Source organism: Oncorhynchus tshawytscha, linkage group LG07 (genome assembly GCF_018296145.1).
Source record: "Oncorhynchus tshawytscha isolate Ot180627B linkage group LG07, Otsh_v2.0, whole genome shotgun sequence".
Lineage (NCBI taxonomy): Eukaryota > Metazoa > Chordata > Actinopteri > Salmoniformes > Salmonidae > Oncorhynchus > Oncorhynchus tshawytscha.
Genome location: NC_056435.1, coordinates 18,588,163 through 18,606,530, shown reverse-complemented (window position 1 = coordinate 18,606,530; position 18,368 = coordinate 18,588,163). Strand labels below are relative to the sequence as shown.

Here is an 18,368-nt window from a genome sequence, read left to right as displayed (position 1 = left end):
GGGTGCATTGATACACCATCTAAAGTGCAATTAATAACTATTGTGTGTAGGCCAGTGACACAAAATCTTAATTTAAACCATTTTAAATTCAGGCTGTACCACAACAAAATGTGGAAAAAGTCAAGGGCTGTGAATACTTTCTGAAGACACTATATGTAACCACCTACTTATGTGTCAAGCGTCTAGAAGAGTTTAGAATATTAAAAACAAAGCGGAACAGAATAAACACATTGTAAACACATTTTATTTAAAGGGGGTGCCCCTGGTAGAATATACTGTACCATCATGACTTCTGCTTCTGTACATCCACTTGATGGAGACATGTGCCACATTTTTTTAGTCATTAACTATTGAGTCAATAAGTATTCAACCCTTTTGTTATGGCAAGCCTAGATAAGAAACAACAATTATAATACAAATAATCTGAATATGAGGTGACCTGCATTCAATTACTCTATATGGGGCATTAGTCTCAAGGTACAGGGCTGAGTAACAAACACATACATACACAAAAGAATATGACTGGAATTACAAAACCTTTTGACATTTAAAAAAATAAATGTTGTCTTCCAAATTCAAGTTATTCCTTTGAAAATGTATGGACCTGTGGCTAACCCCTTAGTGCCTGTCTGTGTTGTTACGTGAGAGACTAGGGTCTGTGGCTTTTTAACTCAGGGTAAGGGTCGCAGGGAGAGATGGTACATGGCATGCGTGTTGTATAGATAGGTCAGTGCAGGGACAGGCCCACTAGTGAGTCTGTCTGACACATCAGTTTAGCAGACTGGGGGGAACGTTTGAGAGGAAGAGTCACCGCGTGGTCAGGCTAAAAGTAGAGCACTGTCTGTGTGCCAAATTGCCAATACATCATAGCACATGTACCAACAACCATTCTATCATACTATCTTGAACAATGTTTTTGGCATTGTATGCATATGTACCCAATGTTACTCAATGGTGAAATAATAGTCAGAATACAAACATGTTTTCAGTTGTCCTCAATTTATATAACATTCACAGTAAAGTCACACTTTTCTAATAGAATATCAGTAGTCTCCTTAGCTTTATCTAGATTCATTGAGTCAGACTAGCTATATTCAGTAATAATAGCAGACATTTATCCAACATAATTGTCATTATTACATCCCCCTCTACTGTTAGACAGCTGTGTGACTTGTATTCCAGACAGCTTCATAATAGTAGATGGCCACATGTGGAATGTGTGTAATGCGTTGTGCCCTTAGGTAGAATTAATAAATTGCAATAAAGAGAAAAAGCATGTCTGTTTAAATGTCAGTGCAGCTGTAGCTTTGCATTAAAAGCTCAGTGTGACATCGCCATATGTGTTGCCCTGATGGGTAAGACATTTGCCAGAATGAATCTGCTCAACAAATCTTTTGATTGCACTTTATTTTGCTCTGCTGTTTTCATTGGTATTTAGGCCTACCTGGTATTTTGTAGGACATTATGAGTACTTTCTGGTACTTGGTAATCATTTAACACAGCTGATAAATGGTGTCAAGTGATGCTTGATTTAATGAATCCACCAAAAAAGTAAATCTTAGATTATTACTATGTAATAACATTTTGCTATGTCATGTAAAATATTGCTACCCAGGTTTTTAATGTAAATTCTTCCAAATACACTGTGCAAATAAAGAAATAAATATATTATGAAAGTGACACAAACAATTGCAAGATAGGGCACATTGATATTACTTGGTCAACTACTGCCATTGAAAAATTATACCAAAGTTAGCAAATAGAACAAACATTGTTTGAAATTAAAATGTTTATACCCTCCTAAAAATGCATCTAAATAAATATGCACTAATTCATATACACTTTGTAGCAACATCTTTTCAACAAAAATGTCAGCCCTTAAATGGCAATCTGCGATTGCTACATCCATTTTGGACTTCAAATTCATGATATATGGTCAATGATTCTTGACAAACATGACTTATTATGCATCACGAGCTTAGTTCGTCTGTCGTACCCAACCAGAACCCAAAATATAAGCTTGTTTGAACTGCAGATTGCCCCTTAACTAATACATGACACTTGTGGGAATACAGCACCATTGAATATAGAATGAAAGAACATAATATCCTATTAATAATAAAGTGATTTTCATTGGAGCAGCAATATCAAGTACCCATTGCGCTAATTTTGTTGGATATAGTATGCAATATGTGTTAAAATGAAGTGTGAGAGAGACAGAAGTAAATAAAATCAGATTAAAATTGTGTATTGATTGAGTATTAATCAATGTTGAGTTAAATCAAATCCCAATTTGTTTTAGCTGACTGTGCTACTATCAGAGGACTTTAGAGAATTTGAGACAAAAAAGGAGGGAGCAAGAACCTCGACAGAGGGACACAAAGACAAACAAGAGCAGAGTATAAGGGAAAGTCATATATTGAGCAGCAAGGGCGGCGGGGGAGTTCCTCATATGCAGGCGTCGAAAGCCCAGCCAAGCTCCTTCAATAAGCTCTTCTTCCCACACTTGACCTTTCCGTAGCGCTCCAGCTGCAGCTCGGGCACTGCTGAGCGCCAGCCAATCAGAGCCTGGGTGGTCTGCGGAACAGGGGGAGAGGGTCCCACCTGCAACAAACCTCAGTGTCACGCATGGCCAAGCATTTCCGTTTGCATCCCAAATGGCACCATATTCTCTACGTTTTGCAATTTTATGTACACTCCCATCCATATGTATTTGAACAGTGAGGATAAAATAAAAAATCCAGCAGTTTCGATTTGAGATCAAATGTGTCATATGCAGGCGACAGAACAGAATGTCACCTTTATTTGATGATTGTATGAAACTAACAGTCAGGTAAAAAATAATTGGAACCGTTGATAATGGTGAGCAAAAACTATATTAAAAATACTGAGCTACTGTATATTGTATGCTCCAAAAAATGTGAAAATTATTTTATACTAACAATACCTTAGACTCTAAGGCTTAGAGAAAGAGATTTTGATTAACAAGATATATTTTTTTCTCTGAAAAAGAGAGGTCAAAATTATTGGCACCCCCGTTTTCAATACCTTTCAATGCCTCACCTACAGAAGCAACCAGGTTTTTGGCTAAAATGTCCTGGTACTGGGTAAAGTTTATGATGCCGTTGAACTTAAAGCGGGAATGCGCAGGTTGTGGGCGCCCCTACAAAAAAATACAAAATATGCATGACATTGTCTAGTGGTAACCTAGTGGTTAGAGCGTTGGACCAGTAACCGAAAGGTTGCAAGTTCATATTCCCGAGCTGACAAGGTACAAATCTGTCGTTCTGCCCCTGAACAGGCAGTTAACCCACTGTTCATAGGCCGTCATTGAAAATAAGAATTTGTTCTTAACTGACTTGCCAAGTAAAATAAAATAAAAAAATTGGAGGACCCAAAAAAGCCGATAGCGATTAATCGGGCAATTTTTTATATGTATTTGTAATAATGACAATTACAACAATACTGAATGAAAACTTATTTTAACTTAATATAATACATCAATAAAAATCAATTTAGCCTCATAAATAATGAAACATTTTCAATTTGGATTAAATAATGCAGAAACAAAGTGTTGGAGAAGAAAGTAAAATTGCAATATGTGCCATGTAAAAAAGATCATGTTTAAGTTCCTTGCTCAGAACATGAGAACATATGAAAGTTGGTGGTTCCTTTTAACATGAGACTTCAATATTCCAAGGTAAGAGGTTTTAGGTTGTAGTTAATATAGTATTTATAGGACTATTTCTCTCTATACCATTTGTATTTCATATACCTTTGACTATTGGATGTTCTTATAGGCACACTTTAGTATTGCCAGTGTAACAGTATAGCTTCCGTCCCTCTCCTCGCCCCTACCTGGGCTCGAACCAGGAACACATCGACAACAGCCACACTCGAAGCAGCGTTACCCATCGCTCCACAAAAGCCGTGGCACTTGCAGAGCAAGGGGAACAACCACTCCAAGTCTCAGAGCAAGTGACGTTTGAAACGCTGTTAGCGCGCACCCCGCTAACTAGCTATCCATTTCACATCGGTTACACCAGCCTAATCTCGGGAGTTGATAGGCTTGAAGTCATAAACAGCGCTGTGCTTGCGAAGAGCTGCTGGCAAAACGCACAAAAGTGCTGTTTAAATGAATGCTTGCGAGCCTGCTGCTGCCTACCATCGCTCAGTCAGACTGCTCTATCAAATATCAAATCATAGACTTAATTATAACATAATAACACACAGAAATACGAGCCTTTGGTCATTAATATGGTCAAATCCGGAAACTATCATTTCGAAAACAAAACGTTTATTATTTCAGTGAAGTACGGAACCGTTCGGTATTTTATCTAACGGGTGGCATCCATAAGTCTAAATATAATTACGTAAAATTCTGACAAATTAGTTCGCAATGAGCCAGGCTGCCCAAACTGTTGCACATACCCTGACTCTGCGTGCAAGGAACGCAAGAGAAGTGACACAATTTCACCTGGTTAATATTGCCTGCTAACCTGGATTTCATTTAGCTAAACATGCAGGTTTAAAAATATATACTTCTGTGCATTGATTTTAAGAAAGGCATTGGTGTTTATGGTTAGGTACAGTCGTGCAACGATTGAGCTTTTTTTGCAAATGCGTTTTTGTTAAATCATCCCCCTGCGTTGCATCGATTATATGCAACGCAGGACATGCTAGATAAACTAGTAGTATCATCAACCATGTGTAGTTAACTAGTGATTATGATTGATAGATTGTTTTTTTATAAGATAAGTTTAATGCTAGCTAGCAACTTACCTTGGCTTCTACTGCATTTTCATAACAGGCAGGCCCCTCGTGGAGTGCAATGAGAGGCAGGTGGTTAGAGCGTTGGACTAGTTAACTGTAAGGTTGCAAGATTGAATCCCAGAGCTGACAAGGTAAAAAATCTGTCTTTCTGCCCCTGAACAAGGCAGTTAACCCACCGTTCCTAGGCCGTCATTGAAAATAAGAATGTGTTCTTAACTGACTTGCCTAGTTAAAAATAAAGGTGTAAAATAATAATAATAATAATAATAAAACAGCAAAATCGGAGTCCAAAAATACCAATTTCCGATTGTTATGAAAACTTGAAATCGGCCCTAATTAAATCGGCCATTCCGATTAATCGGTCGACCTCTATTCTGAACGTCACATAATTCGTAAATCTGCACAAACCACACAAATGTAATTGATTATTTACTAATAAGCTAAATGATAACATAAGATACACATACACAGACAGTCTAGGTTATTGGTTAGAACTTAATACAAATGGCAACAGGTCCCTAGTTGACCAACACAATATGACACAGATTTAAAGAGAGAGAGTATGAGAGAAAAGCACACTTGGATACATTTGTAAACTATGCCTAGTTTAGCCCTAATACCATGCCCCAAACTGTCACTCCTATGGGTTAGAATTATAATGCATGTATTTATGTGGTGGTCTCCGTTGGGTATCTCGTCATAGACCGAGTTCCGCTTAGTGGGATAGGTTTGGCTGACGCCCTGGCCGACACCCTGGTTTGGCCGGGTGTAAGTCTCTGATTGTACACACGATGTCACAATGTCCTTTCTCTTGGTGGTTTGTTCCCTTGCACTCGTTCTGTGAGAATGGTCTTCTTGGGAGGCTAATCAGCCATGTCGACGCTCCCAGCTTGGGCAAGAGGGCTGTGTAGACAACCGATGACTTGAAGAGAATAACCAGTTGGTCCTTCTTGAATTCACATTCTTAGATACTGTAGCATTCATTATTAAGAGGTTCCTTTGTCCTCTTCAACCTCGTGTTGCGTTTCGGGGTCGCGACTACTTGTAAACCTTGCCTGCACTGCGTGGTCAACTTAGTCTGGTATGTAAATTCTTAACTCACATGCTTTATACCCCAGGGTAGAGAGGCGTTCCCGTCTTTATGACACACTCTCTGGGTTACCTGGGGCGTAGCTAGTTTCGAGGTATTGTAAATGGCTATGATCTTGTTTAGACAACTAAAATCACAGTCATATTGTCACCAAAACATTCTCCTTCATCTGTATATTTTCTACACAACATAAAGTATGTAAACATCACATACACATTATGAAAACGCTTTAAGTTAATGTTTTCGTTATAGTGTCTTCATTTAACTTTTAATTAAATAACAAAATCGACATTCCTTTTCATATTCCATCTATCATTGTTACCACCATTTTGGCTGATGAAATATAATGTCCCAAAGTCTATTTATTGCATGTTAGAGTTCCATAAGGAAGGCCCACACAGACATTCCAGTCCCAAACACTAAAGGAAGAAGGATTTATAACGGGCGTGAGGTGTTATAATGGTCAGGGATCTGTTTGTTAACTTGGCTTTCAAGGGTAGGATAGATATATGTCTGTAGCAGTTTGGGTCTAGAGTGTCTCCCCCTTTGAAGAGGGGGATGCCCGCAGCAGCTTTCCAATCTTTGGGGATCTCAGACGATAGGGGTTGAAACAATTTTGGCAGATCATTTTATAAGGAGAGGGTCCAGATTGTCTAGCCCGGCTGATTTGTAAGGGGTCCAGATTTTGCAGCTCTTTTAGAACATCAGCTATCTGAATTTGGGTGAAGGAGAAATGGGGGAGGCTTGGGCAAGTTGCTGTGGGGGGTTGCAGGGCTGTTGACCGGGGTAGGGGTAGCCAGGTGGAAAGCATGACCAGCCGTAGAAAAATGCTTATTGAAATTCTCCATTAGTACGGATTTATCGGTGTTGACAGTGTTTCCTAGCCTCAGTGCAGTGGGCAGCTGGGAGGAGGTGATCTTATTCGCCATGGACTTTACAGTGTCCCAGAACTTTTTGGAGTTTGTGCACAGGATGCAAATTTCTGTTTGAAAAAGCTAGCCTTTGCTTTCCTAACTGCCTGTGTATTTTGGTTCCTAACTTCCCTGAAAAGTTGCATATCGTGGAGGCTATTCTATGCTAATGTAGTACGCCACAGGATGTGAAACTGGTCGAGAGAATGCCAAGAGCGTGCAAAGCTGTCAAGGCAAAGGGTGGCTACTTTGAAGAATCTAAAATATATTTTGATTTGTACATGATTCCATGTGTTATTTTATAGTTTTGATGTCTTCACTATTATTCTACAATGTAGAAAATAGTAAAAAATAAAGAAAAACCCTTGACTGAGTAGGTGTCCAAACCTTTGACTGGTATGGTACGTTGTAAACTTTCATTCATAGGCCAGGTTTTAGCAACCTCATGATGGTTGTAGAGAAAATTATAGTATCATGTCGTAACCTAAACCTATCACTGTTACATTGACCTGAGTGAATGGAATATGAATGAGAGTCATCCAATATTCTGTAATCGAAATAAAGCCATGCTCATGGAATTCTTTTGTTGTCCTCTTCATCTTAAACGGCACTGACTGCCACTGGTGTGCACTACCTGGTACAGTAGCTCTTTGCCCTCGGACTCTTGTTGGCCCTTCTCAGCTCTGTGAACTACAGTGGCTATCAATTAATAACAGGGTCAATTATGCCTGGTACAGTCCCCCAGTATCTAAAGAACTACTGTATATCACTACTGTTAGGGACTGTCATTCCTACGCAACGAGAGGCAGTGCCAAAGATTTTGTGCCATGTCGATTCAAGATTGATACTGGCCAGAACAAGTTTTTGAAATACGACTGGTAGAGTGGAATAAACTCCTGGCTGAGATAAAAACTGCTTCTGCCAGTCTTAGGTTCAAATACCACTGCAAGGCTTGGTTAATGTTGAGATGTGTAACATGTAAAGCCAATCTGCGCTAGTGGAGGTATTTATTTGATGTTTATATATGCAAATTTTTTCCGTATAGATCTAAATGTGGACATTGTGCCATAGATTCAATCATGCACAGAGTGCCCATGTCACGTGTTTGGCCCTGCAGCCACTTGCCTACCAATAGAGGACCACAATGACTTTTTGTGTATATAATCCTCTGCAATTTGGTATTAATATTGGTTGCCTGGTGTGGCTTCGTAAAGTATTTTAAATGGTCAAATAAAATCAATGGCACACACGTGCGTTCATTCTATCTTGTGAATTGAAATAAGGAGAAATAAAGTTGATTTAGTAGGTTTCTGGTGTAGCAGGTTGGACATCACATTGACACAATGATGGCGATGCATGTAGCTGAAGGGTTAGGCTGTTCGTCATCTATGGCTGTTTCCTCCATCCAACAGGTCCAAACTATCCTGTGCATTATAGGCTGACATAGGAAATCATGAAACAAATTGTTACTTCAATCATACATGGTACATTGCAATGTAATATTCCCGTATACACCACTGTTTCCTGTGCGTATGCCAAATAAACTATTTTGATTTGATAATATATTATTAATGGAAAAAGCGTACATTACAGCGACGACGTTCACACCGTTTATGAATTCAACCACCTCATCTTCTTCAATGCTCTCCAGGGTTGTGAATCACCATCAATGTTCTGTTGATTACAGCCAAATGTGGGGTGGTGTAACGGCTTTCTTCCGTTGAAAGAGAAGCGGACCAAAATGCAGCGTGGTGGTTACTCATGTTCTTTAATGAAAATGAACAAACATGAAATAACTTAAATATACAAAACAACAAACGGAACGTGAAAACCTATACAGCCCATCTTGTGGCAACAAACACAGAGACAGGAACAATCACCCACAAACACACAGTGAAACCCGGGCTACCTAAATATGGTTCCCAATCAGAGACAACGATAATCACCTGACTCTGATTGAGAACCGCCTCAGGCAGCCATAGACTTTACTAGACAACCCTAATCAGCCACAATCCCAATACCTACTAAAACCCCAATACAAAAACACAACACAAAATAAACCCATGTCACACCCTGGCCTGACCAAATAAATATATAAACACAAAATACTAAGACCAGCGCGTGACAGAACCCCCCAAGGTGCGGACTCCCGGCCGCACACTAAAACCCATAGGGAGGGTCCGGGTGGGCGTCTGTCCACGGTGGTGGCTCCGGCTCGGGGCGTGGACCCCACTCCAACCAAGTCTTAGTCCCCCTGTAACGCGTCCTTTGATTGGCGACCCTCGCCGCCGACCTTGGCCTAATAACCCTCACCAAGGACCCCACTGGACTGAGGTAGAAGCTCGGGACTGAGGGGAAGCTCGGGACTGAGGAGAAGCTCGGGACTGAGGGGTAGCTCGGGACTGAGGGGTAGCTCGGGACTGAGGGGTAGCTCGGGACTGAGGGGTAGCTCGGGACTGAAGGGAAGCTCAGCACTGAGGGGAAGCTCAGCACTGAGAGGATGCCTAGTACCGAGAGGAAGCCCAGTATTGAGAGGAAACTCAGGCAGGTAGTAGGCTCTGGCAGATCCTGGCTAACTGGCGGATCCTGGCTGACTGGCAGATCCTGGCTGACTGGCGGATCTGGAGGATCATGGCTGACTGGCGGATCCTGGCTGACTGGTGGATCTGGAAGATCATGGCTGACTGGCGGATCCTGGCTGACTGGCGGATCCTGGCTGAATGGTGGATCCTGGCTGAATGGCGGATCTGGAAGATCCTGGCTGACTGGTGGATCCTGGCTGACTGGCGGATCTGGAAGATCCTGGCTGGATGGCGGATCTGGAGGATCCTGGCTGACTGGCGGATCCTGGCTGACTGGCGGGTCTGGAAGATCCTGGCTGACTGGTGGATCCTGGCTGACTGGCGGATCTGGAAGATCCTGGCTGACTGGTGGATCCTGGCTGACTGGCGGATCTGGAAGATCCTGGCTGACTGGTGGATCCTGGCTGACTGGCGGATCTGGAAGATCATGGCTGACTGGCGGATCCTGGCTGACTGGCAGATCTGGAAGATCCTGGCTGACTGGCGGCTCTAGCTGCTCCATGCAGACAGGCAGCTCTGGCTGCTCCATGCAGACAGGCAGCTCTGGCTGCTCCATGCAGACTAGCAGCTCTGGCTGCATTGAACAGGCAGGAGACTCCGGCAGCGCTGGAGAGAAGGAAGGCTCTGGCAGCGCTAAACAGGCGGGAGACTCCGACAGCGTTGGAGAGGAGGAAGGCTCTAACAGCGCTAAACAGGCGGGAGACTCCGACAGCGCTGGAGAGGAGAAAGGCTCTGACAGCGCTGAACAGGCGAGGCGCACTGAAGGCCTGGTGCGTGGTGCTGGCACTGGTGGTACTGAACCGAGGACACGCACAGGAAGCCTGGTGCGGGGAGCTGCCACCGGAGAACTGGTGTGTGAAGGTGGCACAGGATGGACCGGACCGTGAAGGTGTACTGGAGAGCCTGAGAGCAGGACTGGCACAGGACATGCAAGGCTAGGTAGGTACACAGGAGGCCTAGTGCGTGAGGCTGGCACACTCTTCACCAGCCGACTAACACGCACCTCAGGACGAGTATGGAGCACTGACCCAGGTGCCATCAAATCCCCGACACGCTCCGTCGGACGAATATCATACCTAAAGCACCAAACTAGCAACTCCCTCATAACTCTCTCCTCCACTTTCCCGATTAACTCCTTCACAGTCTCTGCTTCACTCACCTCCAACACCGGCTCTGGTTCTGGTCTCCTCCTTGGCTCCTTACGATAAACAGGGGAGTTGGCTCAGGTCTGAACCCTGACTCTGCCACACTCTCCCTGAGCCCCCAATACATTTTTGGGGCGGACTCTCGGGCTTCCATCCGCGTCGCCATGCTGCCTCTTCATACCAGCGCCTTTCCGCTTTCGCCGTCCCCAGTTCTTCTTTGGGGCAGCGATATTCTCCAGGCTGTGTCCAGGGTCCTTTTCCGTCCAATATCTCCTCCCACGTCCAGAAGTCCTGTGATCGCTGCTCCTCATGATAAACAGGAGGAGTTGGCTCAGGTTTGAACCCTGACTCTGCCGCACTCTCCCTGAGCCCCCCAAGAAATTTTTGGGGCTGACTCTTGGGCTTCCTTCTGCGCCGCCGTGCTTGTCTCTTCAACTCCATTCTCCTATAGCCCTCTTCGCACTGCTCCAGCGAATCCCAGGCGGGCTCCGGCACTCTCTCTGGGTCGACCGCCCACCTGTCTATTTCCTCCCAAGTCGTATACTCTATACGACTTTGCTGTCCATAACGTCCTTCCATGTCCATTCCTCTTTTCGCTGCTGTTGCTGTCGCTGCCTGTCACCACGCTGCTTGGTCCAGTTGTGGTGGGTGATTCTGTAACGGCTTTCTTCCATTGAAAGAGAAGCGGACCAAAATGCAGCATGGTGGTTACTCATGTTCTTTAATGAAAATGAACAAACATGAAATAACTTAAATATACAAAACAACAAACGGAACGTGAAAACCTATACAGCCTATCTTGTGACAACAAACACAGAGACAGGAACAATCACCCACAAACACACAGTGAAACCCGGGCTACCTAAATATGGTTCCCAATCAGAGACAACGATAATCACCTGACTCTGATTGAGAACCGCCTCAGGCAGCCATAGACTTTACTAGACAACCCTACTCAGCCAGAATCCCAATACCTACTAAAACCCCAATACAAAAACACAACACAAAATAAACCCATGTCACACCCTGGCCTGACCAAATAAATATATAAACACAAAATACTAAGACCAGGGCGTGACAGGTGGAAAGACATTACTACCACATGTCACAACAGCAAGCTTTACATACATAGGATGTGGTGTTGTGCTGTAACCAGTGTAATGTGTCATGCTAATGTAATAATCCTATTACTTGATGGCCCAACGTCCACCAATATGTCATGCAGATGAGCTATTGTTTACTTTGCTGACCACGCTGGATATTCATTCAAGTTTTATCATAGGTACACTTCAACTGTGAGAGACAGAATCTAAAACAAAGATCCAGAAAATCACATTGTATGATTTTTAAGTAAATAATCTCTCTCCAGTCAAATTGGGCACGCTCGGCTACTCGCTCCGCTCCAGCGCTGCTCACATCTGCAAACAAGTTAGCTAGCTTGTTGGCTTTGTCTTCTCTGTGTTTGTTTCTGGTGGCTGTCATGTTAGCAGCTTGCAAGTGACTAACTTCCTCTCCACCTCTGGGACAGCAGGGTCATTCGAGTAGGCGGGTTTACGCAAAGACACACCAGACTTGTTTACGTGTTGCTGTGCGTTTTGTTGCCAACCTTACCTTGCTACCTGACAACTTTACGGTTTTTACTTTTTAATTACGTTTATATTTTTAGTTTTTCCCTCACTCAACTTTTTTTCATTCAACTTGTTCACTCCGGATGCTTTATCTGGACATGGTTCGTCAGGACTTCCAACAGCCGAAGCTAAGTAGTAACATTAACGTGAATCCTTCTAATTGCAGTCGCTGTACTCCTAATATACAGGAGAACGATTGCCTTACGGCGAGGATAGCTGTGCTGCAAGCAATCGTAAGGCAAGGGTAATTTCAGTATAGGAAAGGATGAAACAGCGTCTGTGCCAGCAGTAAGTACAGATAGTATAATTAGTACAAATCCACCGCACGGTCCCCGCAGCCAGACAACTTTCTCATGGCTTCTGGAGGGAAATGCTGTAGGAATGCTCAACCGGTGTCGCTCATTAAGCCAGCAGAAACTTTCAACCGGTTTTCCCCATTAAGCAGCAAGTCGGAGTCTGAGACCGAGCCTTCTCTGGTCTCTACTCCTCCCGTTACGGGGTCTGAGACGCCGAAGCTTCCCACCATTAGCTCTGACAAATTGAAAGCCCTAGTCATTGGCGACTCCATTACCCGCAGTATTAGACTTAAAACGAATCATCCAGCCATCATACACTTTTTACCAGAGGGTAGTCATAGCAGATAATATTTAAATTTTTTGTGAATTTAATATTCACACGGAAAAGTCCACAGACCCACTCCAAAAGGCTTTCGGAGCCATCATCAACTCAGTGGGTTTTGTCCAACATGTCTCTGGACCTACTCACTGTCACAGTCATACTCTGGACCTAGTTTTGTCCCATGGAATAAATGTTATGGATCTTAATGTTTTTCCTCATAAACCTGGACTATCGGACCACCATTTTATTACGCTTGCAATCGCAACAAATAATTTGCTCAGACCTCAACCAAGGAGCATCAAAAGTCATGCTATGAATTCTCAGACAACCCAAAGATTCCTTGATGCCCTTCCAGACTCCCTCTGCCTACCCAAGGACGTCAGAGGACAAAAATCAGTTAACCACCTAACTGAGGTACTCAATTTACATTGCGCAATACCCTAGATGCAGTTGCACCCCTAAAAACTAAAAACATTTGTCATAAGAAACTAGCTCCCCGGGATACAGAAAATACCCGAGCTCTGAAGAAAGCTTCCAGAAATTGGAACGAAAATGGCGCCACACCAAACTGGAAGTCTTCTGACTAGCTTGGAAAGACAGTACCGTACAGTATCGAAAATCCCTCATTGCTGCTCGATCATCCTATTTTTCCAACTTAATTGAGGAAAATAAGAACAATCTGAAATGTCTTTTTGATACTGTCGCAAAGCTAACTATAAAGCAGCATTCCCCAAGAGAGGATGGCTTTCACTTCAGCAGTAATAAATTCATGAACTTCCTCGAGGAATAGATCATGATCATTAGAAAGCAAATTACGGACTCCTCTTTAAATCTGCGTATTCCTCCAAAGCTCAGTTGTCCTGAGTCTGCACAACTCTGCCAGGACCTAGCATCAAGAGAGACACTCAAGTGTTTTAGTTCAACATAGGAGGGCCAAACACAGGAAGCAGCTCTTTCAGTAGTTTAGTTGGAATATGGTACAGTATGCAGCTTGAAGGTTTATTTTCATCATTGTGTCAAGAGATATAGTACATAATAAACGGCTCTCTATCCACCGGATGGGTACCATACTCACTAAAAAGTGGCAGTAATAAAGCCTATCTTGAAAAAAACAAACCTTGACCCAGAAAATATAAAAAACTATCCGCCTATATTGAATCTTCCGTTTCTCTCAAAAAGTGTAGAAAAGGCTGTTGCGCAGCAACTCACTGCCTTCCTGAAGACAAACAATGTATACGAAATGCTTCCGTCTGGTTTTAGACCCCACCATAGCACTGAGACTGCACTTGTGAAGGTGGTAATTACCTTTTAACTGTGTCAGACCGAGGCTCTGCATCTGTCCTCGTGCTCCTAGACCTTAGTGCTGCTTTTGAAACTATCGATCACCACATTCTTTTGGAGAGATTGGAAACCCAAATTGGTCTACACGGACAATTTTTGGCATGGTTTAGATCTTATCTGTCTGAAAGATATCCGTTTGTCTCTGTGAATGGTTTGTCCTGACAAATCAACTGTAAATGTCGATGTTCCTCAAGGTTCCGTTTTAGGACCACTATTGTTTTCCCTATTCATTTTACCTCTTGGGGATGTTATTCGAAAACATAATGTTAACTTTCACTGCTATGCGGATGACACACAGCTGTACATTTCAATGAAACATGGTGAAGCCCCAAAATTGCCCTCGCTAGAAGCCTGTGTTTCAGACATAAGGAAGTGGATGGCTGTAAACTTTCTACTTTTAAACACGGACAAAACAGAGATGCTTCCCAAGAAACAAAGAGATCTTCTGTTGAATCTGACAATTAATCTTGATGGTTGTACAGTCGTCTCAAATAAAACTGTGAAGGACCTCAGCGTTACTCTGGACCCTGATCTCTTTTGACGAACATATCAAGACTCTTTCAAGGATAGCTTTTTTCCATCTACGTAACATTGCAAAAATTAGAAACTTTCTGTCCAAAAATGATGCAGAAAAATGAATCCATGCTTTTGTTACTTCTAGGTTAGACTACTGCAATGCTCTACTTTCCGGTTACCCGGATAAAGCACTAAATGCACTTCAGTTAGTGCTATATACAGCTGCTATACTCCTGACTAGAACCAAAAAATGTGATCATATTACTCCAGTGCTAGCCTCCCTACACTGGCTTCCTGGGCAAGGGCTGATTTCAAGGTTTTACTGCTAACTTACAAAGCATTATATGGGCTTGCACCTACATATCTTTTCGATTTGGTCCTGCCTGCGGATATGGAACCCTGACCTGTTCACCGGACGTGCTACCTGTCCCAGACCTGCGTTTTTCAACTCTCTAGATACAGCAGGAGCTGTAGAGATACTCTTAATGATCGGCTATGAAAAGCCAATTGACATTTTCTCCTGAGGTGCTGACTTGCTGCACCCTCGACGACTACTGTGATTATTATTATTTGACCATGCTAGTCATTCATGAACATTTGAGCATCTTGGCCATGTTCTGTTATAATCTCCACCCGGCACAGCCAGAAGAGGACTGGACACCCCTCATAGCCTGGTTCCTCTAGGTTTCTTCCTAGGTTTTGGCCTTTCTAGGGAGTTTTTCCTAGCCACCGTGCTTCCACACGTGCATTGCTTGCTGTTTGGGGTTTTAGGCTGGGTTTCTGTACAGCACTTTGAGATATCAGCTGATGTAAGAAGGGCTATATAAATTCATTTGATTTGACCAGAAGGCCAGCCCAATGCAACTCTGGGCTCAACTCCCTTGTTTTCGTTCAAAGTGAAAACACTATACGATAAGTGGGGCGGCATAGGGGCGCCCATGACCTGCGGATTCATGTTTTACCAAGGGCCCCAGGACCAGTGGAAGCAAAAAGCCCCATAACATCAAAAATCCATCACCATATTTTACATTAGGTATGGGGTTATTTTCTGCTTATGCATCCTTATTTCGATGCCAAACCCACCACTGATGGCCAAAGAGCTCTACTTTTTTGATCCCATATTCTTTTCACTCAAGGATTACAACAAGCTTGTGATGCTACAAACTCCATGGATGCATTCGCAGTATGTTTTGGTTGTGTTTCGATTTATATTTTGCCCAATAGGAACTGAACGGTGAAAAATGTAGTGTTTCATTTTGGAGTCACTTTTTTTGTAAGTAAGAACAGAAGATGCTACTGAACACTTCTCCATTAATGTGAATGATTATGGATAATCATGAATGAAAATCATTTGTTATTGGTCATAGTGAGGTTAGCATGTTTTGTTGTATCCTTTGTAACTTTCTCACTCAGTTTTTCATGATTCATTTATGATTTTCCTTAATCAGGATTAGTCTTATCTACTCCCTTGGAAAGAAAATTACTCCAGTCATCATTCAGTTCCTAATGGTAACTTGAAACATAGCCTTTGTTTCCAGGCCTTTGTCACGTTGTTCTCGAGAGTCTGGAGAAGTACATTGGAAAAGTATGAGTGGCGAACTGATTGCCAGCGTTAGCAGGCTGTAGATGTTGAATTTGAAAAAACAACCACCCCTTCTGTTATGATAATTACTGATGTCCCCTGTAAGAACAGAGCACAGTGTTGCTCTGTTATTCTTGTATTAACTAGCTTTAGTAAATGTGAAGCTCCAGTTCACTTCCTTGTATTCGGAGTCTTTCTTATTGTATCTATTAGTAACAAGAGCTAAGACACTACAATGGTGACAAGGATAATTACCTACAGTGTGCATCACGAATGCAGATGGAGCTCGTAGAAAGAGAGGAAGATTTTGACCCCTGTAGCACAGCAGCTAGCAAGCAGTGACAACAAGGGAAGTGCTGACAAGAACGAGATGAGGTAAAGAGAATGGCTAGCATCGGAAAAATAGATGTTTGATGACACGCAAGAAAACGGAAGTTACGAATGTAACTATGGTTCTACGAATACCTGAAAGACCATCAGTATTGTTGAAAGTATGGATTATATCCCTCGCGCTCCCCGCAGGTCGATTAATAATAACAACAAAGTCACGCCGGTGACGTGACAGCGTGCGAGGCCGTGCCCCGCGGTTAATAAAAATATCAGAGAATCTTCTCGCCCAAAAGATTCAGTGACAGGAAAGTACTGATGGTCTTCCAGGTATTCGTAGAACCATAGTTACATTTGTAACTTTCGTTCTACTACCTCCCTCCAGACCGTCAGTACGGTTGAAAGTATGCATGACTCATACCAACAAGGTCACGAGGAATAGCAATACTAACCTCTGATTAATGCACCAGTGCCACTGGAATAATAGCATAGCCCGTGGTGTGGCAGGATGCGACGTTGACCTTGTAAAATCTTAAGAACGTGCAGGGCCACGACCAGGTAGTAGCTGTGCATATCTCATTTAGGCCTGAGTGATGACGTCCACAACCCAATGTGAAAGCCTCTGCTTGGACAATGCAAAGCCTTCACGCTTAGGTCGCCTTCCATTGTAGGCAGACAGGGCTCATGGAGAGCACGTGGAGCTCACTCACACGTTTCACTGACGAAACAGCTGAAGGAAAGACGTTTTCATAGATAAAATGGTTATGTCCGGCTCCTCCGTATGCTCAAAAGGAGGTTTTGTTCGATAATAGCAGGACAGCAGCTACCCCCCCAGTAGAGGGTCAGGCTCTGAGGCCACATGCACAGCTGTAGTTGCTCTGGGCTGGGATGCCATATCCTGCATTAAATCTGTGAAAGCACGTCCTTTCTGTGAGGCAGCTGCCATGGCTCTCCCTCCAGAAGACTAAGGAAGGTTGAAAACCAGGGTCTCGCTGGCCATCTCGGGGCCACAATCAGCAGCCTGCGCTAAGACTGAGAGACCCTGTGCAGCGTTGCTAAGGTCAGGGCGGGGTCGGAGGGAAAGCATACAGTAGGCCCTCTGACCATGTGTGGGCTAAAGTGTCCATGCCCAGGGGGTTCTTGGACTCTGCCAGAGAGAACCAGAGGGAGCAGTGTGATGTTTGCTATGATGTGAACAGGTCCACATGTGCTGTTCCAAACCGCTTCCATGTCATCTTCACTACTTGTGGGTGAAGTCTTAATTCTCCCGGGGGCGGTTTTCTGTCAAGACAAGAAGTCTACCACCTTGTTCACCTTGCCTGGGAGATTAATGGCTCGTAGGGAGGCCAGATGTGGTAGGGCCAATATCAAGAGTTGTTGGACCACCTGTAGGGACCGTACAGACCTCGTTCCTCTTTGATGGTTGATGTGGAACACCGTCGATGTATTGTCGTATCAGGACATTTGTGTTTGAGAACCGGCAGAAAGTGATTAAGGGACTAAAATGTCTTGAGTTCTAATATGTTGATGTGCTCTTTCCTCCAGCAGGGGCACCAGTCTCCTTGTACAGACCTGTATTGTCCCACTGCTCCTCAGCCTGTTAGCGAAGTGTCAGTTGTCACTACCTCCCGCCTTGCCGGAATTGATCCGAGAGGGACACCTGTAGTCAGGTAGGCTCTCTTCCTCCACGGCCACAGAATAATGTAGCATGCCCTTGTCACCCGTCTTTTGGTGTTTCTGTACCGCTTGGATTCCAAGGGCAGGTCATTGAACTTAAAGACAGCAGGCCTAACGGTGTCACCGCAGAGGCCACTGTGAGCATGCTCATCAGTTGTTGGAACGTTTGTACCTTCAC

General features: G+C 43.5%; 1 protein-coding gene across 1 annotated transcript in view; it reads right to left on the bottom strand.

Moving 5' to 3' along the window:
- Window positions 1-1,000: 1,000 nt before the first annotated feature.
- Window positions 1,001-18,368, bottom strand: part of LOC112255432 (uncharacterized protein C20orf85) — a 41,033-nt gene continuing 23,665 nt past the window's right edge. Inside the window, exon 4 of the mRNA XM_024428418.1 lies at window positions 1,001-2,604. Within this exon, the coding sequence (XP_024284186.1) occupies window positions 2,449-2,604 (156 nt within the window). The 3' untranslated portion in view covers window positions 1,001-2,448. The remainder of the gene's footprint in view (window positions 2,605-18,368) is intronic.